The 27196-nt window shown below is 37.7% G+C and overlaps 1 protein-coding gene across 1 annotated transcript; it reads right to left on the bottom strand.

Moving 5' to 3' along the window:
* Positions 1-220: 220 nt before the first annotated feature.
* Positions 221-12875, bottom strand: LOC134826770 (DENN domain-containing protein 4C-like). The gene is given in 22 exon segments (XM_063839268.1): positions 221-1189; positions 1749-1838; positions 1978-2133; positions 2316-2459; positions 2656-2829; positions 3193-3365; positions 3549-3702; positions 3840-3945; positions 3948-4849; positions 4979-5132; positions 5353-5545; positions 5807-5993; positions 6117-6310; positions 6447-6657; positions 6766-7021; positions 7219-7565; positions 8689-8848; positions 8994-9115; positions 9590-9794; positions 9935-10128; positions 10320-10411; positions 12714-12875. Coding segments are annotated over 22 exon segments (4413 nt in total). The 5' UTR covers positions 12817-12875; the 3' UTR covers positions 221-1093.
* Between the last annotated feature and the right edge of the window lie 14321 nt (positions 12876-27196).

Here is a 27196-nt window from a genome sequence, read left to right as displayed (position 1 = left end):
TTGAGTCATGGATCGGGAAAAAATAAACTATTTCGAATCGGTAATCGGGAAATTGGGAGATTAGGTTTGGCCACGGTATAGTAGTATTATATGTACTTGTATCACGTCGTGACCTTACTGGGCTGGGATCAGTCTGTCATTCCGCCGTATATTTATGAACAGAAAAGCCTGAAGTCCCCAGTATATAAGTTGGTTTTGGAGAACGAAAACAAGGAATTTTAAAATCAATTTAATAATTAGACTCTATTTACAAAGATAAAAACAAATAAATTAATCAAACAGCTTGACAGGACACACTCTTTAATAAACTCTGTTTCCCAACTTATAACTGCCCCCTCATTCCAATCGAATATTTATATGTTAACTGTGCCTAGTTCTGAAGATGAAATTACTTTTTTAATCGTTTTACGTTGAACTTTCATCAAGATTAGCAGCTAGACACAATTACCAAAACATTGGTCGTTAAAGTTTAGAACCAGAATTATAATGAAAACTTATCGAGTCTGCGATAAGATAAAGAGTTTTAAAACATCATTTGAAAACATTACACGTCTATAAGTTAATTGACAAACAGTTGCGCTGACAAGACATAGATTTTGTTTGGGTTCAATCTCGTAAGAAAAGAAAGGTTTCAACCATGGCATTAGCTTTATTATTGAGTTCATAATATCAGATGAGTTAAATTTAGGCGCCATTTTTCATCTGACAACAAGTTTCGAGAATAGTCTAAGATCCTAGATAGTATGGTATGTAATACTTTAAATTGATTACAGTGCTTTTGTTACTAAGAAACTTATTGAGATTGAACCGTACTGTACATTAAATTAACATGTTCGATGATAAAAATTATTATACAGTTAAAATTGTCCATGTAAATTTGGGTACTTTAACTTTGATCTGATAATATATTGATACATTTACAGCTTCGTCCCGTGTCCAAAATTAAAAATGTGTAAAAACAATAAACAAGAAAACCAGGACCCTTTACCGAGACGTCACATTTTCCCTCAACGTCAAAATGTTTATATTTTATAACGCATCACCTCACGCGTTAAGTGTAACGCGTGAGAGTTTGAGGCGTGGGAAGTGTTGCTCAGATAGATAAACCCAACCAGGAGAACATTTGACGACAGTGAATATCTGCTTGCTTCATCGGGACATCGTCTGGATGAAGTCGATTGGAGGATATCTGAAATGATGAGCGGGTTAGCGTATCCGTTCTGGATGACTGACAATACATAATATCACCCATGCTGTTGCGCTAACTGTCAAACCCGCTACTGGTTTTAAGTTAATGTTTTATTAATAGTAGTTACCAATAATAGTCTACCATCATCATAGAATCTATAATATAGAGTTATCGAGTTCTATGATTTAGTAAACATGCAATCCGTCATCCGTTGTTAGCAGAGTGTAACGGTCAATGGAAATCAGAAAGCTACAGGCATTCTATGTAGAATTGGGGAGAATATTAGTATACTATAAAGTTGAAATGTTTCACGTGGCTACAAATTTATGATGCTTAGTTTCACTAACTTTTATAAGTGGCTACAATACTGACTACTAAGTGAAAGCTTAAACCTGAGAGTGTACAGCAAAAAGATTGATAAGTTATTGACACATACACATTCAAGAGTATAAAATTTGATGAAGATCACAACAAGACCAAAAATGTACTAAAAACTTTCCACCAAAAAAGGGGGAAAGTTAATTGTACGCAGCTGACATTAATGTAAAGGTCACACTACCAATCGTTTGATTTTATCCTCGTCCGTGGGACTATAATTCGAATGTAGTCTATCCGACAATTCCAACTCGAAAGGCAGTTGTAGTCGAACCTTTTCAAAGAGAAAAACTTTTATCAGAGGTTGCGGCGCCGGTTACATTACAAAAATATAATCAAAATTAGCGAAAAATTAGCGAAAAAAAGTCACGTTACAAAGGAAGCGAGCTGAATATTTCACATTTTAATCATACCTGAGGAATTCGAGCGAGACACGAAGTGTAATCCTCGTCAAACTGGAGATTAGAGAAACTGTTTTTATATCTGCATCCCAGGTAGAGCAACTCACGGTACAAATTAATGTGGGCTTCTGTTCGGTGGACTACGAGTAGGTTCACCGCACTTTGCAGCTGGGGTTATCGTGTTGTTACAAGTAGAAATGTCATTAAGATATTCATTGTCAGAGCGAATGAAGTTGTTAATGATATCAGTTATCAACGATGAATTTGATAAAAAGTTAACTTAAGTTTTACAACTGGTGCTCCTATTGCACACAAAATGACGAATATCCTCTCTCAGTTTCCCAACTCACATCATCCTGCATAAAGTTCTCAACTACACGCCACAGTTGCGTGCACTGAGGCAGATCCTTATTGTGTGATAACTCCGCAAAGTTATTGTAGAGCGAGTGCGCGGTCTTGCACCATTGAGTACTTAGTTCCACACTCTGACACAGCTGAAGTGATGAGGATATTAGCTTACATAGGAAGGGGAAATAACCAGTTAAATAGATGAACTACGGCCAGCCAACAAGATAGAACACTAAACATGAGAATACTCTCCAGTGTGTTAATAATCTGTTTATATTCTCCCTTAATACTCTTATTATTATTATTATTATCTATTTCAATACACTCTTATTGTCCACGTACATATCCTTTAGGGTGGAGATGCCTAAAAGCCTGAGGAATGTAGAGAGGGAGACTGCTGGAGAGGTTCTCCCTGCAGAACCACCACACCATGTTCCAGAAGAGGATGGTATGTGAGGTGGCCAGGTCGTCTTTAACCATCTCTCCTGGTCCGTCACTCTCACAAACGCACTCAACCTGCCAGTAAATCAGTAAGTTAAATACTGATATATTTTACAGTAAAATATTAGGGGATATCAGCACAGTATCCAGCCAGGCATTTGGTGGGGGCAGATGTACGAAGCTTCAAAACTAGAAAACTCATTTTCATAATCTAATCTTCAAATTATTTATCTTCCTGATTTCTGAATCTTTGCGTTAACTTTGTGATATCCAAAATTACCTAAACTTATAACTTATAACTTGCATCAAACAAAAATCATCAATAGATCAATCATCATGGGTTTACAATTTTATGAAATGTAATCTTCGTTGACTTTTGAAATTAACAAAAAATCAGCATGTGCTTGAGCAAAAAATTCAACACGATTTAAAAATCACCTCTTTTCGTAGTACGATAGGACAGAGATAAGGAACCTCAATTCTCTCCACGTGATTATCCTCCTCCTTCTTCTTCATGCTCATTGTTCTGGGATTCATGCTCGCTAATACTGATCCACTCCGGTTCTTCCTCTCTCTTCTAATCGGCTCCGGCATTGCAAAAGATATGTTCCCTGAGAATTCATTTTCTAGTCCATGATTAGAAAACGGATAATTTGTATGTGTTACAATATCAATAACAGTTGAAAATTTATGGATAAAATACATTCATTTGCTTCCGATACGATTACAAAGATAATACGACTTCACATAGCAGCGTACTTCTGGTGCTTTATCTTATTCTTATCACAACTTACCAGAATCGTAAGAGTCCATAGCGTCGTCCTCCCCTTCAAGTGATATCTGAATATTGTTAGTGTCGATTGGTTGGGTCTTGCTGATACTGCTCTCCCGGTGGATTGTTTTCGGAGTTAGTGGTTCTGCATCGCTGTTACAAGACCGATACGTCACCTGATTATAATTGAGTTTAGATATTAGATCATCGGAGTGACCTCATTCACAAATTATATTAACACTGAGAAATATTTTAACTAAAAACTGGTTGAACATTTTTGCTAAAAATAAAACTAGAGAAAATAACACTGCACCTCTATAGAGAGTTGGGCGACAGAAGTCATATCACAGTAGGGACAAGTAGTGGACAGGTTACTCTCCTCATGACCCCAGCCTGCTAAAATCTGCTCATCGTAGATCATCTCTGACAATGAGAGCACGTGTACGAACTCCAGATCTTAACCTTGAGTTCAGCGTCAGGATCAAGATCCTCCCCGCACTCTGGTGTTAAAGTGAACTTCATCGGGTTAGGGTTCTCAAACTCCCTAACATAAAACTCTCCGGGATCCTCCTCCGGCTCCAGAGACTGGACACTATACGTGGAACTGCTTGGGGTCATGGTGTTTTTAGTTCGTTTAAAACTGTTTGTGTTACTGCGAGATATCCCCCTCTTGTCCTGAACTGTTTTACCCATGAGACTGTTCCTTTTGAAGCGAGGTGATTTGAGTCTGGAGAGGGTTCTATAACCAGCATCGTCTGACAGCTGTCTCTGATGAATGTTACCTACGGATAACATGGAAACGTCTGATATACTGCGAGTGTGACCGCGGTGATTCTTTTTGATGGGAACTGTGGGGGGTTTCTGGGCGGTGGTAGGGGGACTACTGGCTGTACTGGTGTCGGTACTAGTCCTTTTGTCAAACGAAACTTTAAGTGCTGACAGGGGATGGTCTAATTCTATCCCAGAATCTGACATTCCGTTAGATGAGAATCTGCCAGTGCCGGTGGGAGAATCATTGTTCTTAACGCTCGATTCAATACTTTCGAGTGAACTTGTGTTTCCTATGGGGACTTGGGCTTGTCGCCGGAAACGTTTGAAAGCAACACAAGTCATGATATAAAGTCTCAAGATACGCCAGTGAGTAAGAGGGTTTGTCTCTGTGTCCCCGTTAACGTTCTCGTTGAAGAGGACGGCACGATGGTAGTGACCGTATGTTACGGCGCTGATGTTCATTTTGTTCTCCTGCATGTGGGTGAAGGTATCCATGGCAACTTGAGGGTGATCGTAGAACCCGGATAGAGATATCAATATTCTGTAACACACCTGAAGTAAAGAGAAATATTTAGATTATGTTTTTTTTTTTAAATCCAATTCATCGATTCATCGATTGTAAACTTATTAGTAAAAAAAGAAAGGAGATAAATATAAAAAATTAAATCATTTGAAATAAACCTCTTCCAAGTTAGTTTTTCTGTCAGTCCTGAGAGTCTGTATAATCTGAAGGGCAGTATTAAGTTGAGCTCGTTGTTCATCTCCTGGTTCTAAGATCGTTATCAGAGAGGGAAGGTAGAGGTACCATACACAGTACACGTGCTGCAACAGACACCTGGACGAGTTTATTTTAGCGATGTGGAATTATTGAGATGTGAACTGATTTCTTATCAGTCATCACCCAATACCTGGGTCCTAAGACTACAGACAGTTTTTGATTCCCATAGGTTGGCCGGCATAGGAAATACGCGAATATTAAACATCGATCATGACATATTTTATTGTAAGCTTTGTATGTTCCACGCACGAGTAAAAAAGAGAAGAAGTTGACTTACTTGCTCCACGAGAGAGTGTTACAGCGCATCTTCGCTGCACGTGCACGCTTTAACATTTTCTGCTTCTCAACTTTAGTCCGCAGTGAGATTACCGATCTCTCCATGCCTCCTCTCTCCTCAGGAACATTGGTGTAGAACAGTTCCTGATCCAGCACGAATACTGGGTAACTGTACAGCTTGCTCGGCTTCAGACCTGCAATATTTCCAACTTATGATCTACTTAATACATCTACGTTTCTAAGAATTTTCCCGTAGTTTCGCAACCAATGCTTAACTGTTTACTGTTGAGACGCACAAGTCGTTGGTTAAAGTCTTCCCTTCCCATAATTCATTGCAAATGTAATTATGGAGATGTGCTTTATACACCAGGCTAAGATAATGATGTTCAATGGAGTGCCCTGATACCACGATATTAATCTTCATGATAAAAACAAATTTCCATTTAAAATGTTACCTTGACTCATTTTCTCAGTTTGAACCACCACAGTAACCCCACGATTAGAATCTGTTTCGTGCAGCAGCGGCGCATCATCTTCCAGCCTCTCTATACAACCGTCAAAGAACTCCAACGTTTCGTCAGAGTCGGATATAAATGATCGAGCTATGATAAAGCAATTGAACATTTGGGTACTCAGCAGTTTCTGAAATGAATGATTGTATTTAAGGGATAATGACAGTAATAGATTATTTCAAATAATTTTGATAAATAGTTCTTTTGCGGTCTACTGAGAAATAAGTAAAACAAAGTAACAAAATAATCATACCTTATAGAAAGGCCTTTGAATCTCTTCCCTTGAAGCTATAAACTTTTCGATATCAAATAGATTTTCAGCGTTACAGAAGTTTTTGTCTTTTGACTCTAAAACTGGAAGAAGAAAGTCCGTGTAGCCTTTAAGTAGAGTTGCTTGGAATTTTAGGAATGTCTCTTGAACTTGCAGCTCGACTGCTCTCGTCCGAACTGAAATAATAAGAGTGAGGGGAAGTCTTGATTATGATTTAGTTCGTAAAGGCGTAACTCACATTATATGACAAAACCTTTGTGTAACTTGGATGCAATTCAATTTTGAATACCAGATCCCCAACCAAACACTCACCGTTGCTATTGGTGTCACACATATTGTAGATACTAGTGAGACTGTTCTTCAGGTTGTTAATCACGTGTTTTGGGAGGTAATCAGCTGGGTTGATGTATCGTGAGGGCAGTCTGACCGTGTTGTGATCAAGGTTCACCTGTGTCACTCGGTCCGGACAGTGGTACATATCCAGAAAGTCCCGCTTCATTCCTGAGGAGTGACAATATGAAGACTACAAACTCCAATTGTTGTGATTAAGACATAATTTCAGAGAAGAGAAGAAAGAACGGTATGAAATCAGGAAAATTAGGTAATCCTACAACATGGGGATAACATTTACCAATGATGAAGGGTACCGGACAGTCCAACTCAAAGTCTGCAAACAACTCTCTCCAATAAGCCGGGGAAGAAGAGGAATGTACGGGGACATCCACTTGAAGGGGTAAAGTAGTGAACAAAATGCCTCAGCCGTCGCTGTCAGATTTAGTGAGGACGATGAAATGAACAGGACATTTTCTTCAAGAAGGAGCTGGAAGAAGACTTGCAACAGGTGATTTGGTTCAAGACATTCTAGTAGCGTTTTCACTGTGCCACCGCTGAAACAAGATATTTTTTTAATGGTTTAAATAGTGGGGATATGTAATTTTTGGAAGAGTCAATAGAAAAAGACAAGGCCGGAAGCCAGAAGTCATTTGGAGTTTTCAAAAGATATGATATTTCTGTACAAATGGTTATAATTATTAGAGGGAAATCTAGAACAGTATACTGTCTTAGAATTGAAAATAAATAATACCTGGTTGGTATTTGAGTAGTGAGTGGTTGTTCGAATGGTATAGTCTTATCCCCAATAGAGAGGGATACTGTAGGTTTGGTAAGGGTAGGGAACGGTACATCAAACAGCATGTTAGATATCATCCGCTCAATTGGGATGGTCAGCGCTAATCCTGATATTGAAATCTCGTATAACTCTGTCAACCATTTTTGAAACGTTTCAAAAAATGAAGGCCATCGAGACAGGATGCAAATACTTTTGGTTGCATATGGGAATAGGTCAGGGTCTTTGGGATAGTTTTCTGATAAGGATTGGATCTTTTCAGTGCCGATGAAAAGTTCGTAAAATGTGAGTGCAGAACCATACATCTGAAGAAGTAAATGTTAAAAGTCAGTAAAAATTGTCATGGGATGTATCAAATTGCTTACGATAATAATTATAGAATTGCTAAATATGAATAAAATAGCTGACGGAGGAAATGGGGTCTAAAATTTCCACAAAGATGTTTCCTGTTTACCTTACTCGGGATTATTATAACCGGGATAAAGTGGTGGGTTTTGGAAGATTCCGCCATGATTTTCCCGGTCAAAAATTTTACCAGTCATAAAAAAACCCGCCGACTCAGATTATGGGGTTCCAAGGGGGTGGTGATCATCATATTTTACCTGAAGTCTCATATGTGCTAGAGAAGACTTTTGAAGCAGTGGATGGAGGGCTGTAACTTTATTGGCGGTTGCTACCATAATTTCGTTATACAAATCACAATTTGGTTATAGAAATCAGATTTCAGGGTGGACCGTGATTCTCACTTTTCTTGCCCATGAAGTGAGTAAACTGTGCCACTATTTCATGGTCCACGGTGGATTGATTACTGGAGCAGTTGAAGATGCAAAGCCAAGACGTTCCCCAATACCAAGCGGTGGGCAGGAAATTAAGCTCCGGCTGACCTTCAGAGCAGTAGCCCCATTAGCGGACAAAATGAAAGTCTTGTTAAGACAACAATACAACTTCGAATTTGACAGTCAGCAGCAGGGGGATATCAATAATGATAATGGAGGGGACATTAGCGATAATGAGAATGAGAATACGCTTTAATGAAGATTTGACTTATTATTGCTATAGATTTATTTTCCTTTAAATACTAGACGTGTCTTTTTTTCTATTTCTGAGTAATATCAGTAACTGTAAAATGAAATAACTTCTTTAACAAGTAACAAAAACAGAAATTTCGGTTGAAAATTTGTTGACCTGAAAAAAAACTTGAAAGGTCGGCCACCGGTAAATACATGACCGGGATAATTTGGCGGATTTTGGGAAAGTCCGCCATATTTTTCCCGGTTATTAATTTTCCCAGTCATAAATTAACCCGCTATAATATTCCCGAGTAAGGTAGGTCATAATATGTGATCGATCACTAAGCGTATTTTCGACCCTGCACCAGTCTGATTTTTAAATAAATGACCGCGGATAATAAGGAAGATAATGACGAACCTTGTGCCCCTTCTCATTAGTCAACACAAATGAGGAGTACTGTGGTGCTGGTTTCTGATCTCTATTGCGAAACCACTCCACTTGTACTCCCATTGGTAAACAAAAAGCTGGCGAGTTCTTTTCGTCCAGAGGAAATGTGGGGTTGTTAGCTTTCGGATGCCTGGATAAGAATACATGAAAACTCGTACTATGCTTGACTGATTTATGTGAAAAAAAATTTCAAGAGCCGAACTATTTTCAAGTGTACAAGATGTGTTTAAGATGTATGATGATTTCTTGGTGATCAGAGAATTTAAATATTTTACCTGTCCAATAATGATTCTTTGAAAATTCCCGTGACAGCGTAGAATTTCGTTAGTTTGTAGGAGATGAAAGTATCCCCACCAAACGTGCTTTTGTGTAATCGAATGCTTTTGAAACCCTGTCTCTGAAAAAGGAACGTGTGTTCAAATAAAGTTTGTTTATTTGTTAATTTTCCATGGTTACCAACTTTGAACTCAACAGTTCGCGGACGCAAGGAACCCGAACACAATTAAAGAATCTGATCATCGTAGCTTCTAATTGTTCAGAAGAGCCATCAAGTATGACCTCACAAGTCATCAAACAAGTTGGCAAGTTCATTAATTCCCATCTTCAACACAATTGGGTCGGTAAACAAAAACACATGAAATTTACTAGCGCGCCAGCAATCTATGAAACGCGCGTCAAAAACAGCGCGAAAAGAGCAAAAGTTGCATCATGAAAACGTAGCCGCGCGTTACATAAACGCAAAAGTAAACATATGCTCTCTTGAATCTTTGCAGATCCTATCATTAGTTCAAGGCCAGAAGTAAGAGATATAACCAAGTGTAAGAGGTATTCCCCTGCACACATTGTCCGCAAATAAGTGTGAACCACTTACACTGTCATCTCTCTTGCTTGTGGTATGGTGTATTACAGTAATGCCATCAGTGAAGGAGTTGGTTATGGCTCGTGTATACCCCAGGTACACGTGTTTGTTTGGTCGTGACACGTGCCCATTCAGCGACACAGGTTTTCCGCCTATCGAGGTTTTGATATAATCGAACCCTTGCTTCACTCTGTCTTTCCGCTCGATGAATTGAACTCTGGGAGACAAATTGGGTCAGATGTTTAACCAATAAAATATCCACTAACTTATCACAGAATTAATTTTTTTAAAGCAGGAAAGTCACCGATATACATTAGAAAACATTGTAAGAAAATGTAAACTTTAAGTTCTACTCACTCTAGTTCACATATAGGTTTCAGATCATATCCTCTCCTGCAGATCAGATAAACAGGAAGTTGAGCAGGGTTGACCCAGTTCAAGTTAGCAGGGTAAAGTGCGTGAGAGGGTGTGACATATTCCCACCCTTCAGGACACAGCTCATTTTCGAGGGGTAGCACTATTTTTAGATCGACTATCGGTGGTATGTCACCCTGGGGGAGAAAATGGAATGTTAATTTAAGCCAGACAGTTATTTGAGAGGGAAATATCATGACATCTGACAGCTTTTACGGTTATTTGCGTATACAAAATACATTCCAGCAACATTTTCAATATCGGTGCTTTCTCTCTAATCTGGCAAAAGTTTTGTGAGTGACATATTCTCTCAAACAATGGGACTAACATATTCGGGGGGCTGAAGAAGTGTGACAGAGTCGTCTAATCCCGCTACCACAAAGTAATCTGCTACTGAGGGCGCCTCTCCTCCCTCCATACCTGAAACAAAGAGTGTTAAGATGAGACATAGTAACTACTGTGACACAAGAGTTAGGGAAACTGATTCAGTTCCATTAAAATCAACTACTTGCCATAATGTGAATACTCATATTTTATTATATAATTACCACAGAACATTATATTCCTAAAGTTCATTCTTAGTTGAATAAATCGTGGTCTACGCTCCTATTCAATTTATGATTAAAGAAATGTGAAATAAAACTTTTTTTTAAATTGAGTAAGAAATATGGTGAGTCAAGAGATAGGATCATTGTGAAACTAGATACAATGCAGTTTGAAAACAACCTTCAAGTTCTATTTGTTTGTAATTTACTGATGTAATCCAAAGTACCGGACGCTAAACATAATCACGTACGCATTTGGGGCGATGTAATGTAAAGCAGCATACGGCTCAGTGTGAATCATATTAGATCCTATATAAGACTAAGAAGACTAAACAAATGAGGTACAATGTACACTGGTGGTAGTGAAATATGAAGTGTGCATAGTACAGGGGCGCTGTATACAATAGAGGAGTGAATTTAAATTTCACAGAACTTTATTTGCATTAATCTTTTGTCCAGAACCAATGACCTGTTACCAAATTTTAAAGTTGGTAGGTATTTTAAAGTAGTACATAGTGTTTTTAAGCACCCGCTCTTACTAGATTATGTAAATGATCTACCCAAATTACCTGACAGGTCTGTATAATTCCAATAATCAGAAAATTCCTCCAAAATGACACCATCGTATAACATACATTTCATTTCACAAGCCGAATAACAGTCTTTCAACACATCAAACACAAACAAGTAAACAAAATTTCTCGGAGGAGGTAACACAATGAATATTCAGAAATATGGGAAATGGAACATCGAGAACGAGGAGCCAGAGAAGTGAGGGTTTCTTAATCCTTAATATTATATCATGCCTTCTGGAGACTTGGAATTTGATACCTCGTTGTATTTTATCATAAATTTATGTTAATCTTTGGTCCTTTGGAGTGGGGGACCCCTAATTTGATAAGAGATGATAAAGTAACCAATTTTGTTGGACGATTGACTATAAAATTAAGGGAGACGCAAATTTTAAAAAGGACAATATCTTCTTGATTGCGGTAAATTTAATGCTAATTAAACTTCATGTCAGTGACTTGTTAATTTTGTCTGGTTCTGTCTAAGTGCCAATTTATGATCTACTCAAAATTACTGTTAGCTTCATTTTCTTATCAGACTCGAGAGTAAATTGGATTTGAAGTCTGGATGAGCTGATTGAAAATAAAGAGGAACTTGAAGTAGATAAAGTTTAACTTCAAATTATCAAAATCGAGTTCGAGAGATAACCGAGCCTCGTACTGTGTTAAATTTCATGTCGTCTTGGGTTATCCGCAGTTAACATTCACAACCCGTGGTAATCTAATTATACATTTCACAGGGTGCATATATTTTATATACAAGTTATTTTGTGATTGGTTAATCCGTTCGTGATTTTCAGTTTGATATTGACCACGTACCTGACATTTTGCCAACAATATATTTATTATAATATATAATTTATTATAACACATTTATTAATATATACAATTTTTTTAATTTACCCTCCTAACTGAATATACACTGCTCGTTTGTTAGGGTTGATGTTCGACCTTACTGAGCTAGGAAGTTTACTTAAAAGCGTATTTTATAACATGTATAACAGTGGGGTGCCATATGTTTTGGTCATTGTATGTCAGTTTTAATGCTGTAATGTATTGTGTAACTAACTAACTAACACTTGAAGGGCTATAATACACGGTATCTTGGTGACAACTCTAAAATTACAATACTAATGCTTTCCGTGAGGATTGGAAAGAGATCCAACCACAAATATTTCAAATATTTCAAACAAACGAACTCAAGACAACTCAAACACCCAGACAATATCGCAGTAATCTAGATTTGTTTAAAGATGCACACTGCACAGTTCGTTTACCTGAGGTGCCGTCACCACATGTTTTAAATCTTACGCTTACTTTTAACAGATCAGCTGAATGTATTGGATATAAAGATCTACTAACTACCATATCATTTATCAATATCATGGTTATGATTGTTACCATGATATCAATATCAGTTGCATGTGCCATGTGGATTGTAAATCCCATAAACATAATTTTATGAACGTCACATACGAATTTTGTAATCCCATGGATTATTAATTACACATTTATAATATAATCTCGTTGACCCGCTTTAAAACCAAAACCAAAAGTAATAACCCGCTAATGACACGTCTAAATCCCTGATTTGTTAGTTTATAATACCTGGTTTTCCATCGCCGGGTATCTTATTGAGGGACTTGAAGCTAACAGTGCTGGAACGTCTACGTCGGTGACCGTACAGCGAATCGTGAGAGTGAGATCTCATTGTACCACATCGTCCACGTGCAATGGAACGCGCGGCTACATTCTACACTTCCCCAAACACGTGCTACGGTGCGATTAGTATGACAAATGATTTATGATGTAACATAAACAAAGGCTCATTCAATTTGACAATCAAACTAAGTTCCAAAACGACGAAGCAACAGACAGAGCTAGAGGTCGGATAAAATAGAGTAAAACTTGTAGATTAAACACAAGTAAAATCCACTATAATAAGCTGGTGTAGTGTCCCCTAGAAAGTGTATTAGAGCAGAGTACAAAAACACATAATAACGTCGCATCTATTAACAGAAGAAGCCGCACATGGCTACAGTTAACTCGTTTGACAGTCAAACTAAACGTATTACATATGAATATCTTATTATTATTAGATTAAAGTTTGACAAGATGATAAAATCAAAATTAAAACTTGATGCCAGTCTCGACATGATCAATTTGCAAATTCAATCCATTTATGTTGACCGTTAAAATCGTTTTCGTTGGTTGGTCAGAGGTTGACAGCTAATCTACCAGTAACAGGCAATCTCCATTTCTGGCTTATTTGTACCCAGAGATTATAAGAGGCTGATGTGAGGTTACAAGAGGCTGAGAAGGGCAGCGTTACCCACTCAATATCAGGACAATAAGTACAGTTCACATGACTATACTAGTTTACTAACAACTCTCTCAATAACCAGTCTCTGCTGACCAGTAACAAGTGACTCACTGAGCGTGTGCACCAGCTGGTGCACAGGACAAAGACAGCTCCGGTTACAACCTGGATCATAGGAGACAACGTACGTTGTTTTTGAGGACAACGTACTTGTGGAGACAACATGCGATTTTCTTGGAGACAACATGCGATTTTCTTGGAGACAACATGCGATTTTCTTTGAGACAACATGCGATTTTCTTGGAGACAATGTGAGGGTTTCTTGGAGACAGGCTACTTACATTCCTTACTTTACTAGCGACGTGTGCTCCAAAAAATGATTTTAGAGGTGAGATAATAATAATGTTAGTAGAGTATTATGACTGTGTGAAGGTTAGCGGTGCGGTCCGGTCGAGAGTAATCCGACACAATACTGTAATTTCCTTATTTCTAAGAAAAATACGAATTTTCAAGCTACTACAAGTTGGGATATTCAATACAGAATGGAACACAAATCCAAACGGCAGCACTGCCGTTTTCTGACAAAGGTGCTTGAAGACCACTCAAAAATCCGAGGTTTTCAAGCACTTTTGACACATTTATATTTTATAATACATTTTTGCATTTTAAGCGATTTTAAACGAGGGTTTCTAGGGGCCAGCGATTGGTTCTGATCGTTTCTGATCGTTTCCAGGAATATTTCGTCACCAAAAAAAGAAGTTTGAGTTTAAGAATTCAGAATTTTAAAAATGGTCTTACGGCAATTTTGTCAGAAAACGGCAGAGCAATAACTGATATCGATAAAATAATACACGAAAATAAGAAAAAGCTATCTTAACAACTGCCAGCAGAGCAGAATTCCAAAACACCATCTCGAATGAAGTAACAGCAACACAAATCATATAATATTATAACCAAGACTCCGGAAGAGAGAGAAAGCACAGCAGGTCATGATCAACAAAATATATAATAATCAAAGACTCACTGAGCTATATTACACGCATCTCACTAAAGACTACACTCTGCCTGGCATCACGCAGCGTTACTGTGGTTAATTTAGACTGTTAATCGCTCCGTGGGTATTGCACGGTCCAGTTAGAAAACTTCATTACATCTAGTTAGATAAGGATCTGGTTTTTATGATCACATCTTCTGCGAATTAGTTTTCTGTATTCGTGCATCTGATATAATGTCAACTAATCTCACTAAATGAGGAACCAGAAAGATGGAACTTGTCAGAGAAACTTCGTGTTTTGACAAAAGTAACGGACACTGGACAGCCTCATGAGACCGTTTGATAAACTATTTTGGGACTAAACTATTGAGGACTAAGCTCTTGATGAAATGAACCAGCTCAAATGACTTCCTCTGATTGACGTCTGAACAATAAATTGCAGCGTTAGCAATTTTGCTAACGAGATACACAAAATGCTTGATAACTTCGTCATTTCTACTCCGTTTCACACCATTTTTTTTAGATCAGATACAACATTTAATAATCTACCGTTTCTAAAAAACTTAGGCGTCCAGCATGTTCAGAGAGAACAATATAGGTGTTTTAATATTGAATGGGCGTGGTCTAAAATATTCGAATTTTCAAATTTTGGCGACGGAATCCTTGAACAAGTATGTACAGTATGCCATCTGCAAAGCAACAACTCTCAAATATAAAACACGGCGGAGGTATAAGAAACCCAACGTATGGGTACTGACTTTTGGCCCTCCCTGTATCATACTCTATAAGAGTATGATAACGCTATTTAAACTAGACAAACTAAACTCCCTATCAAAGTAAAGGTCTGCTTTAAAGTGCTGCTAAATGTAGGAGTGTAGAGCGTGAATGTTGAGGAAGAAGCTGGAATATAATAGAATATAAGAGTTCCGCAAATAAAACTTAATGCAGTTATCACTTATCAAGATGGAAACATACGATTTTAGTAATCTGTCCTATCTTAAAAGATAATGCAAGATTTCGATTTCTTGGAAATAGGGTGAAGATTAATAGGCTCGACTTGGTAACTGCCTTGCTGTATAGCAGATATATATTTATCACTTGACTGCCACGTAAACGCCTGTTTACTTCCACTTCAGGTTTCGAGACGACGCTATTTTTCTGAGTGACCGAAATTAGGACTAACAGAACAAAAGTAAGGCGAGTAATAAGATTCAGCGGAACAATAATGATGCAATAATTGTGTTGACCCCAGATCTCTTACTAGTAACACCTTTTATCATAATAAATTATATTTCACATATAATAAGTCACACCACCACCGGTTCAAGCTGTGCTCCTGCAACTTAATAATCAAGGTGGCATATTAAGATACTCATATCGCCCATCTCATTCATCAGTCGAAGTATTTAGCCAGGACTTAATGAAATTAGATTTTCTCCAGAAATTAATGAACACAAAAACTACTTCATTCACCCCCTTACAACACTGGAAACACATACAAACTTGCAACACTTTCAACTGAAGCCTCCTTAGCTGCAATTATCACACAGCACTATAAGGACAGTTACGATGAGCTTACTGTGTAGGAATGACAATTAACGAATGAGGGCGTTTCCCCGGGGTCCCATAAGACTTTGTAAGCGTTTACACACCTTCCCCACACTGGCACTCATTCTAAGAGTTCTTTATATGGAATAATGATGATGGGACGAGTCAGAAATAAAGTAGTACTATATTTCTACATATAAATCTAATATTTATATTAGACAATTTATTTTATAAAATAATAGAGCTAGACGTACAGTTAGTTTAGTAGAACACTATAAAAACGTTACAATTCGCAAAATCGTCCTAACTTTGACCATCTTAAAACAATACAATCGTCACGTAGATGAAAGCCATTTACCTTCAACATTTTTATATACAGGATGTTTCAAAACTCTTGCGCTAATACTGATGGGTTATGAGGAGGCTCATTTCAAGCTGACAGGATTGTTAATAAAACCAAAAATTGCCATATTTGGTTACAAAAGTAGCGTTATTAGATTGAGAAACTCAATAGTTGTACACGTGAGTCTAGACATTATCTTGACTGGACCAGCCCAATATATAATATCACCGTTAAATGTAACAAGTTATGCAATATTCTATATGATCTATATCTCCGGATGAAACACGATTACGCCCCTCCCTCGGTCATATTATATGAACTGTGCAAAGCAGAAACCACTTGCTTGAAGGCGACCGATCACGTCAACAAACGTCAGCAAGGGTTGATAACAGCGCGACCATTTTAAAAACCGTCAAGAAAATACAAATGCAGTCGATAAATACCCCAGACGAAAAGTACAGAGTAGACTACAACATTTAATACTGGGATCTAATATTTAGGGAAGCTAATATAATTCATAACATATACTGCACATGGTGTATCCGCCGGAATACTGATATGAAATACACTGCAGTATTTTACAGCACTGGGAGCACTATGGTATCCCTCCTCCCTATTCCATACCATTCATCCTCTGTGCAACTATCAGTCACTTTTATTTAGAAGCTTGCGAGTGCGGAGAGTTGGAGAGCGTGCAACATAATGGATTAATTATTTCGGGTTCTGACGGAAGATTTCACAGTTTTGTTCAGACTAACATTTACAGAAGGATGGAAATCAATACAAAATATGCTGTTTCATTAATCAACGGTTCATAGCTTGCTTGAACAGTATAATAATAGATCATGTATTGAGAATAATCAACAACAACTGACTTCGGTAGCAACCACTTCCACCGATGAAATAAAACAAACCTCAGATTTTATATAACCCGGACAATGAGATCTGAATAGATTATGAATTTGTGTATCAATTTAAAAGCTAAAATAGTTCACGGAAAGCTAAATTTAGAATTCTAGATGTTTCCATTTGGAGATAGCGTGAAAAAGAATCAAGATATTGGGGGAAATTCCAATTACCAATTTAAATTGCATTAAAATAGGCTGGCAGTTGTAGTCGCCGAGCGATAATTGATTGACTGCATAATTATGAGACGTTTGGAAATATAATAATTGCCTGCTGAATGAAGCTGTAAAACACTTATGTTTGCAAACTACACTGACCAAAACAAGAAATTATGCTTATTACCGTTGAAAACACACAAGTGTACATGATATTGAATCTAACTCGCCACTGCCAATACCAGTTAAAAATGGTTTTAACTGCTAAGTGACCTTCATAGCTGTATGCACTAGAATAACGGGCACCTCTATTGTAATAAAGTTAACCTTAATAAGTAATAACTTGTATTTAATTACTATAAATTATAATTATTTTGTGTTATATATTATGTTACCCGGCTTCTTACCCTAAAGAATGGCTGGTTGCTGGTACTAGACGAGCCTAGCATGGATAGCGGTGCCCTTTCCAAAACCTTTAATATCACAAGGGAGGCCGCTCCACGGGGAAGGCCGCTACACGGGGAAGGCCGCTACACGGGGGAGCCCACTAGACGTCCATTAGACAGAAGATGACGCAGAATTTATATGAGGACTACTAGATCCTGGTGGAACCTAAGCGATCCATGATATCACGATAGGCCCTAAGAAGATGTAACAAGTCCGTAACTTTCCTCACCTCAAAAAGGGTGTCCTTTGTAGAGTTTGTAGAGTTTTTAGAGTTTGTAGAGTTTGTAGAATTTGTAGAGTTTGTAGAGTTTGTAGAGTTTGTAGAGTTTGTAGAGTTTGTAGAGTACGTAGAGTTTGTAGAGTACGTAGAGTTTGTAGAGTTTGTAGAGTTTGTAGAGTTTGTAGAGTTTGTAGAGTTTGTAGAATTTGTAGAGTTTGTAGAGTTTGTAGAGTTTGTAGAGTTTGTAGAGTTTGGAGAGTTTGTAGAGTTTGTAGAGTTTGTATCAATAATGAGCAGATATAAATGATATAATGTAATAGTTAACATCTGATAAACCACTCAGAATATTGCGCTACAGAAAGTTGGGACAATGTACTTGACAGTAATGAGGAAGTAATGACTAATGATGAATAGTTGATGCATTTAAGCAAGCTAATGATAAAGTCATAAGTATTAGATCGCACTACGTCAGCCCAAAGGAATGTAAACAAAAACCAAACGCTTGGCAAGTAATCACAACCCAACTGTAATATTAACAATGCACACAAATTCATATACAATTATACAGAAGGAAAATAATGTACGCAGAATAACCCAACAGCCTGCCAAGACGCATTTACATTTAATTAGGAAACTAGCTGGACATTTTCCATTAACATCATTAAGTGAAATTGGACGAAGGGAAGCCTGTACGAGCCGAGATCTACGATTACAAATGAATCAATGAACATTGTATTACATTGTACAGATGGGAGAGAAACCAAGGAAATACTACTCAACAAATAACAACACCTTTACAACACTGTCCAGGAGTAGATAACTATCTCTGGAATCTTGTTAAATACTGAGAGTACTTGACAGCAAACTAGCGGACTTCTTAACAACACGAATTACAGTAACATTTGAACTTAATTAAACTGTATTATATACACAGTTATATACCAATCCACCGGAGGGCCCTACATTAAGAGGGTTGTGTTTTAAACGGAAGTAGGCTCAATGAGCTTACATATTAAGTTTCCCGCTAACTTGGGCACTTGTGTGGGTACAGGCCACGTGACTTGGCTCTGTTCCAAGAAATGAGTTCCAAGAATTTATGAAAGGGTGGGTTACAACGACCAGGGTGGGACTTAACCCTAGTTTAATTGAGAACAGGGTCACTAGAACCAAACTAGAACTAGAACTAGAACTAGAACTAGAACTAGAACTAGAACTAGAACTAGAACTAGAACTAGAACTAGAACTAGAACTAGAACTGGAGTCTAGAACTAGCTTGACTGACCAGTGACGACAAATCCGGAGCCTGACTTTTACGAATCATCACTGTAAAACAGAGGTAACACCCAGAGGAAGACTAATGGCAGACTAATGTCAGACTAATGGCAGACTAATGGAGGACAGGTTGTGGAGCTCGCAGCAAAGTAATACTTACCAAGCAATACAATTAATATCAACACAATGGACAATGCAATCTTGGCAGGTATTGTATTCGAGAAATCAGGACATTGTCAATCCCCAGAAGTCAATTTAATTTCACTCGAAAGTATGGGTCACGTGACCGGTGAGTACCATGAAACTATTGTCACGTGATTATTAGGCACCATGCATGTATTGGTCCAGTTCCAGGTTTCTGTATTCTCATTGTACGATTTACATCACGCGTGCACGATAAATACATCATTTACATGCATTTGCAGATGGCGAAGTTATTATCGTGGAGCAGAAGCGGGCTATTTGCGGTGGCAAGGATTCGACTTACAGGAGACACGTCTGTCTACATGTAAGAAGCTTCTAGATCGTAAACAAATAGAAGTGTAATTTGAGATGGATTATCTTTGGTAGCAAGTGTACATGCTGTGAAATTAAATCTACATAGATAAGATTCATTGCATCATACTTGGTTTGAATGACGCTCGAGTCACGCAAATTGTTTGTTCAATTGCAATAAAGCTCTTCTCAGAATAGCAATCATTCCCGAAAAGGTATAAGACAAAAAGAAGAATAAGTTTGCAAACTGAATGATACCTGCAACAGTGAACAGCAAGATATGAGACCTTTGAGTTTACATTAGGATGGATACAAGTATTGTAACTTTGTTACTTGCGATACAGGAAACTAAATTGCTGTCATGTAATCGCGTTTTCAGGTTAGCTTCTTGATCACATACATGATTACCAATTCAACAAACAAGAAACATTTTAACATCTCAATGCTCATCAGATGTAACTCCGTTATGTCTTATAATGGCATTTGTGTAACTCACAACACAACAATAACTTAAATAGAGACTCTTCAAGAAAGCTACAGCTCGTTCAGAATTGTCAATATCACGTGCTCTCAATTTCACATTCCGATCCTGTGATCTACTTGGCGGGTTGCCAGATCTGCGGTCTCACAGAATTTTCCTCGCATGAGTTAGAATTAAGAACTCAGTACGTGTGTAGTGTGTACAATTTAAATGTGAACAATACATAACGACTGATAGCTGCTCAAATGAGACAAGAATCTTGATCGATATAAGCTTTGTGCAAATCTCTTTGCACACAGCGCAGTGTTAATTTACAGGTCGATGCAAGAGCACGAGTGAGAGCACGCGAGTGGTGAATTTAAATATTTAACATGTTGTAAATATTTAAAATATGTAACAAACAGAAACTAAAATTGGCTCAACTTGCCACGTGACAGTATTTTGAAGGTTGCGAATGAACTGAATCACCCAATCCAAAGTTCATGTAATATATATACGAACGAAACTAAAGATATCCAAAAACGATTGATATAGTAAAGCTGAAGAAGCAGCTAACCAGCAGTTTAATATAATCAAAGTGCTTTGCGATGTAACTATGTACAAAATATAGGGACTTGCAGGAACCTTTTAGCCAATCTCAGGTGAGGTTAGGAGACGTATAATTTTATAAAGGAGTTAACTGTATGCAAGAATCTGCAAGAGACAATGATTTTGCAATATCTTTAGATCTCTATAGGGTGCATTAGGGGCTACAACCTTATTCGAGACAGAAGATTGATGTCGGGGGATCAAAATGAACTGGGTAAGTGAAATTACAGAAACACAAAAGATTTGGTTTGCATTGAAACTAAAATATTAAAATATTCAAGTATTCGAAGTAAATCTATTCAAGTATCGTGCATTATGAAACAAAATGCAACCCCTTGAGGCTTGACGTAAGTAAAGATGTTTCGTCACGAAGATGCTGATTTCACCTCTATATTAGGTAATTACATCTGCAGTTGCTTTTTTAAATAGAATATAGTTCTATTCGTTCTGCTTGCAGAAGAAAGTGCTAGTAAGTACGTAACTGGCCTAGGTATGAGAAACGAAATATTACCAAAGCTACTTGAAACAGAACCAAGGTATTAACGTATTGCACAAAGTAATTATATTAATTGTAGTGGGACACGTCATCAGGTGGCAGTTGGATGGTACCGGCATCCAGCACCCAATCAGATGGGCGAGTAGAATCGTAGAAATTCAATTTGTTTAAAGAGGATTCGAGCTTTTAGTCGTGCTTTTGATCGTTGTACCTGTATTACGCACCAGCAGCTTCATTTAAATTAGATGTTCATGTATTATCACGAATAAACCAACAAGACGGCTAATAAACAGAGTACACGTTCCACGAGCTAAACGAAACATTCAAGTAGGATATGCCGGGAGATGGTGTACTGGCAGACACTCACGTGTGTGACCTGTGATTAGCGAATAGGAAGCCCTCATTTAGTCACGTGATCTTGGATCGACCAATCACGTGCGTGTGTCTGGTGTAAACCAGGCAGCCAAATTGAAATCACACTTCGAATTTATAAAGATATTCTGTCTGGCAGGTCATCAAACTTGCGAAACTCAGATCTAAAACTGAACTTAGCAGAGACTCAAGCTAGTAAAGAGTTTTTTAGAAAGGAAACAAAGAACACGATACAGACGGTCCCCAGCAATACAAGTACTGACGTGATAAATGTAATATTGTGGTAAAAATAGGAACATTCAAGTAAATGGAGCTGGTGAAGCGGAGTGGAGCCATGCGAGGAGATAAGAACGCAGAAAAGGCACAAAGTCTGGATAAAGTTATAATGCGACGAAACACTTTTACATTTTCACGTGGCAAAGGTTATTGGTTATAGTTATTTAGAACATTGAATTAATTTACCATATAAAAGTAAAGCGTACCATTGTCATTTTATTATAACACAATAAAAGCAGACAACGACAAATACTAATAGTTCAAAATATTAAACAGATAACAAACAATAAGCACTAAAACATTAAGAGTGAAAATAGCACTTAGCTGTCTACACAGCTACTAGCTGCCTCTCTAACTTTCTATTAATACATTCTATATCGATCTTAAGAAGCTAGTGTTTCCTAGTATAGCTGAGTATACTAGAATAGGACTATATTATAGTTTAGTGCTCTCTATCACTAAGGCTATATAATATATAGCCTTTTGTGTACTTAGGACGTTAAGGACAAAGTCAAGCGGTAAGGTCGACATAAATCTCGAATCCTATAAACCACAATCCTCACAATATAACGCTCAACAAGTTTCACTTTTCAGCGATAACGTTGCACAACTTGTGTTAAGTATTTGCTGAACTGACAAAACTCAAAACAGCACACTGATTTCCTGTTTGGAAGCCCCGTTCAAGGAAATCATAACGATAATGGTAAGTGAAGTAGCGAATCAAGCCCTATGAAGCACGGCGCAAGCAAATGGAAGGCATTACAACAAAACGAAAATGTGCTGATGTCAATATAGATTAGTAAGATGAAAAGGATCGCAATTATCTCATTCTTGACAGAATGGCTGATCCGAGGAGCACATTATACCGTATTGGTGGATTAAACTTATGCGGAGGAAATAGCAAAGCAATAAAGATTGATGTTTAATAGCACAGAGATTATGTCACATTTGTCTTGATTACTGCAAAGCTCAAATAATCATAAGTTTGATTGATTAATTATCACGGCCCCGGGTTGGCTATCACATATTATACGATTAACTACGGTACAAATATGGGAGGAAGTTTACAAGTGATTTCCAGCTAAGTAGTCGATACTACCATAGTTACCATAGTTACCCTGCCAAAAATAACATAAACTGTGAGTGTGGTTGCCAAAATACAAAGCACTCGACACTTGACAGGCATTACACAAGGTTAATGAAGTGTGGTTAGGATAAGGTGTTCAGATAAAGGGTTGTGATTTAAACCTTTGTCAAAACGTGGCTAACATTGATCTAAGTACAAATTTAATCGTTTCAATAATATCTAATCTTGTCACTTGTGAGAGTTTTTGACTTTGAATTGATAACACTTATTGTATATATTTTTAGTAAACATTGGCTGGTACTTCGGGCCGGTCCCCAACAACAACAAAAAAAACAATGCTTTTGGACAAGAAGGGAAACACACAACGTAAGGCTAATTGTTCTAAGTATTGTGTAACGGCCTTCTCAGTAAAAAACTACAACAAAACCACCACTAATTACAAAATAATATGTATTTCTCCGGACTCCTACAAATACCAGACTACTAAGTAACTAATTTCCATTATACATTATCTTATATACGATAAGTTATACATTATATTATTATATTATTATATAATTACGTTCAGCAAAGTACACATCCCCGACTAACAAATTACCACATACGGTTACGATATTTTATACAGGTACATACTACATAGCTCACAAACGGTCACAAAGAGAATTATAAAGGAGTTTTTTTTTTGGAAAACGAAATTAGATATATACAGAATAGTATTACAGGTTATATATAATGAATATCATCATTGTCAAAAATAAAAACCAGTCCATGGGACTGAAAAAATTAATTAACTTTCGATTCGAAAGAGTTAAATTCTAAATCATCCATGTTAGATAATTCTACAGTTCTATTTGAGGTTTTTCTAGATCCTCTTATACATAATAAAATCATTTTTCTAATTAAAAAAGATAACTTACACCGATAATAATTAATAATATCGTTGTAATTCTGTTTTTGTTTATATGCAAGTTTATTGCATAGTAGTTTCTCGAACGTCTTAGCCTGCGGTCCCATGCCACCCGTCACTGAGTAGATTAATGGAGCAAATGATCCGTGCTCTACATTTAAAATCCTTTCGTTGTAACATCTGGATTTCTGTTTCTCGGCATTCTCCATGACTTTCTTTGTCGAATGTTGAAGGTAGGAATTAGAATTAGGATTAATTACCTTAACATCGAAAAAAGCCACTTGGCCTGCCCTATAGAAACCACGAGCTTTTATATCCGGTCTCGCCTGGTCACCCGTAAGTGTCGAAGACCTCGTGAACTGCTCTCCTTCTAGTTCTTGAAGCTGAGGTTCAACTTCCACGTCCGAGCAAACCGTCTTCAACAAGCCTCTTAAAAAATCCCTAATTTCGTTGTGTCTGATAATGATGTAGCCACCAAGATGGCAATTTAGAGAATGGTTCACATCAAACGTTTTTCCACATGGACAGTGTGAAGGTAAACGATCCAGATCTAAGTTGTATCGCAATCTGATAGAATCCCTAAATTCAGATTTATTTAGAACGAAACCATGTTTTCTTAGTGGTAGACATGAGAGCCAATTTGAGCTCCCTGGTTCGCTAATCTGCTCCAAAATCCTTGCAGTCTTCTTGTCAACCTTTTTAAGTATCTCCTCTTGTTGTTCTTTATATTCCAAAACACGCTGTTTTAACATATCTTGAAGCTCATCTCTCGATTCCGTGTCAGTTGTAGCAAGAGATTTTCCTTTCATGGAATTTACCAGTCCCCGGGTTACCAAAAGCGATGCAGCATGTTCTCTTTTCGCTAGATACTCCAACTGTGGCATTCCCATACCTCCGTTCTTTAATGGTAATGACATAAGCTCTCGGTGTATAGGAGATACTGGACAACCAAATATAGTTGGAATAAGCTCATGAGTGATTATTTTGTCAAGAGGGCCCATATAAGAGCTGATATCTAGTGTCCTCATAAAATATGTAAATTTGTGGCGGACACCGTGCGTAAAACAAGCGTAGGCTGCCTGAGGCTGTGATTTGGCAAACTGTACTAACTTTTTTAGCATATCACTCCACTCACATACAAGGTTGTTAATGTAGGTATCCTTGAATTCAGGCGTCCCCAGCACAGCTCCTAAATGCCTTTGACCATCTATTCTGATATCTATATTGCAATCGGAAAATATTTCCTGAGCTGTATGTAAATGTTCGGGATTTTTCAGGATCAAGCAAGATTTCTCCTGGTTCACGAAGTAGCCATACTTAAGTCCTTCTTCAATGATATCTTTCCACCATCCTAAAAGTGCGTGAAGAGTACCCACTCCTGTGGCGTCATCTGCTAACCATACTTGTGCCACTTTTTCGTGATCTTCTAATTTCCGTAGTACTGGTAGAGTTGCAATGGCAAAAAGCGACATTGCCAGGTTATCGCCCTGGGTTGTACCCTCCCGACTCGGGATTTCAGCTCCCCCAACAAATAGCCGGCATGGTTTCCGGTACATGTTGATTGCAATCATGCTCAACTCCGGGCATAGTACTCTCACGTTGTGTAAGAGAGCTTGTCTGTTAACAGAATTAAAAGCGTTACTGGCGTCAACTAAAATCACTGCTTCTGCAGATTCTGTTTCGAATTGCTCCCGCATGTAATGTACTGCCGCTTCCGATCCACTTTTTAGTCCTGTACAAACCTGCAGTGGTCCAGCAGCAACTTGGATCGCTGTTTTCAATTCCCAACTCAAACATTTTCCCACTATTCGTCTAAAAGTTTCCCCTATTCCTATTGGCCTCACCCCTGGGCACTTGTTAAGCGGGATGAGTCTACTGTTAACGTAGGAGTCCAACAGATCAGGATTATACGGTTTTGACGCGATCAACCTTGCAAACTTAGCAATCTCATCTCTCAGTTTCTTTCCCTCTTCTTTAAAATTCTTATGCGTCAAAATGAATCTAAAAAAATCAGCATCAGTTTGTGATGGTCCAGCAGAACCGTTAGTAAATTTTGCCGCCCTAAATACCATTGTCTCGTCTATATTATAAAACAACGATTCTTCTATTTCCTCGATCGGTCCAAAAAGTAAACTATTCTCCACTATAGGCATTGGTTCTGGATGCTTCTTCAATAGCTGGTCCATAGTCTCTGTAGACATTTCTAGTATTCCTTTGTTATCGTTATCACACAACATGCGCACCGCAGAGCTGACTTTCCCTTCAAACATGAGGTTGGCAAATTTTCTCGCACAATCCTTTTCTTGCTTCCGAGAGCTCCTCGCTAGTTGTCGTTGTATAGTTCTTGCTTCCCTCATAAGTGCAGAAATATTCCCCTGCCTCCATAATTCTAACCGTTTTTTCAACAGGACTTTATGTTCAGCTTTTTTACTTTTTGCGGATGGCTTTTGCAGAAGCAGAGCAGGAAGGACAATAAATGTTTTGATTGATGAACACTAATAAACTGATCCTATATTAAAATGTTCAAGCCACGTAGATAATTCCTTTACAAATTCCCTCCCTATCTTACATGTTGGGGGCTCAAAAATATTCTTTTTCCAGTGTACAATTTCCTCATAGCAACTGTCAATTTGTTCTTTAAACTCCGTACATTCTGCTGGTATGTCATCATGCTCACTTTTTATTGGAGATGGTAAATACGGAGTCCGTTGATGTATTCGAATCGCTGTGTCTGAAACCTGGCACGATTCCAGCATTTCATCCAAAGGAGAGTACTGTCCAATGAATGAAACTATGAAAAAAAGCAACTCAAACAACAACCAGATTGCAGTAAGGAGTTAGGACGAAATGAGAAAGGGATGAAGAGAATGCTGTTGTTTTTACTGCAAAATAACGACATTATAACACACCACTTTAGCAATGACATGTAATTATCTCTTTTAACTAATTAAAGTATTGTTAGCAAAATTATGTGGCTATTGTGAGAAGTACAATGTAGACGATTCAAAGCATAATATGTCATGTATATTAATTTATCGTGTATTGCTAGATTGTCCGCAATTATACTCCTGAATTATTCGCATTTTTGCAAGATCTATTTACTTAGTAGGCATACTAAAGGTATTTTGTAAGTGTTACATTTTATACTCCTGGTTGAATTCTTTGAATTGTTAAGATATTAAGA

This window comes from Bolinopsis microptera, chromosome 2, assembly GCF_026151205.1.
Source record: "Bolinopsis microptera isolate Bmic1 chromosome 2, MBARI_Bmic_1.0, whole genome shotgun sequence".
Classification (NCBI taxonomy): domain Eukaryota; kingdom Metazoa; phylum Ctenophora; class Tentaculata; order Lobata; family Bolinopsidae; genus Bolinopsis; species Bolinopsis microptera.
Note: the sequence above shows the minus strand (reverse complement) of the source record. Positions and strands in the feature narration are given on the sequence as shown.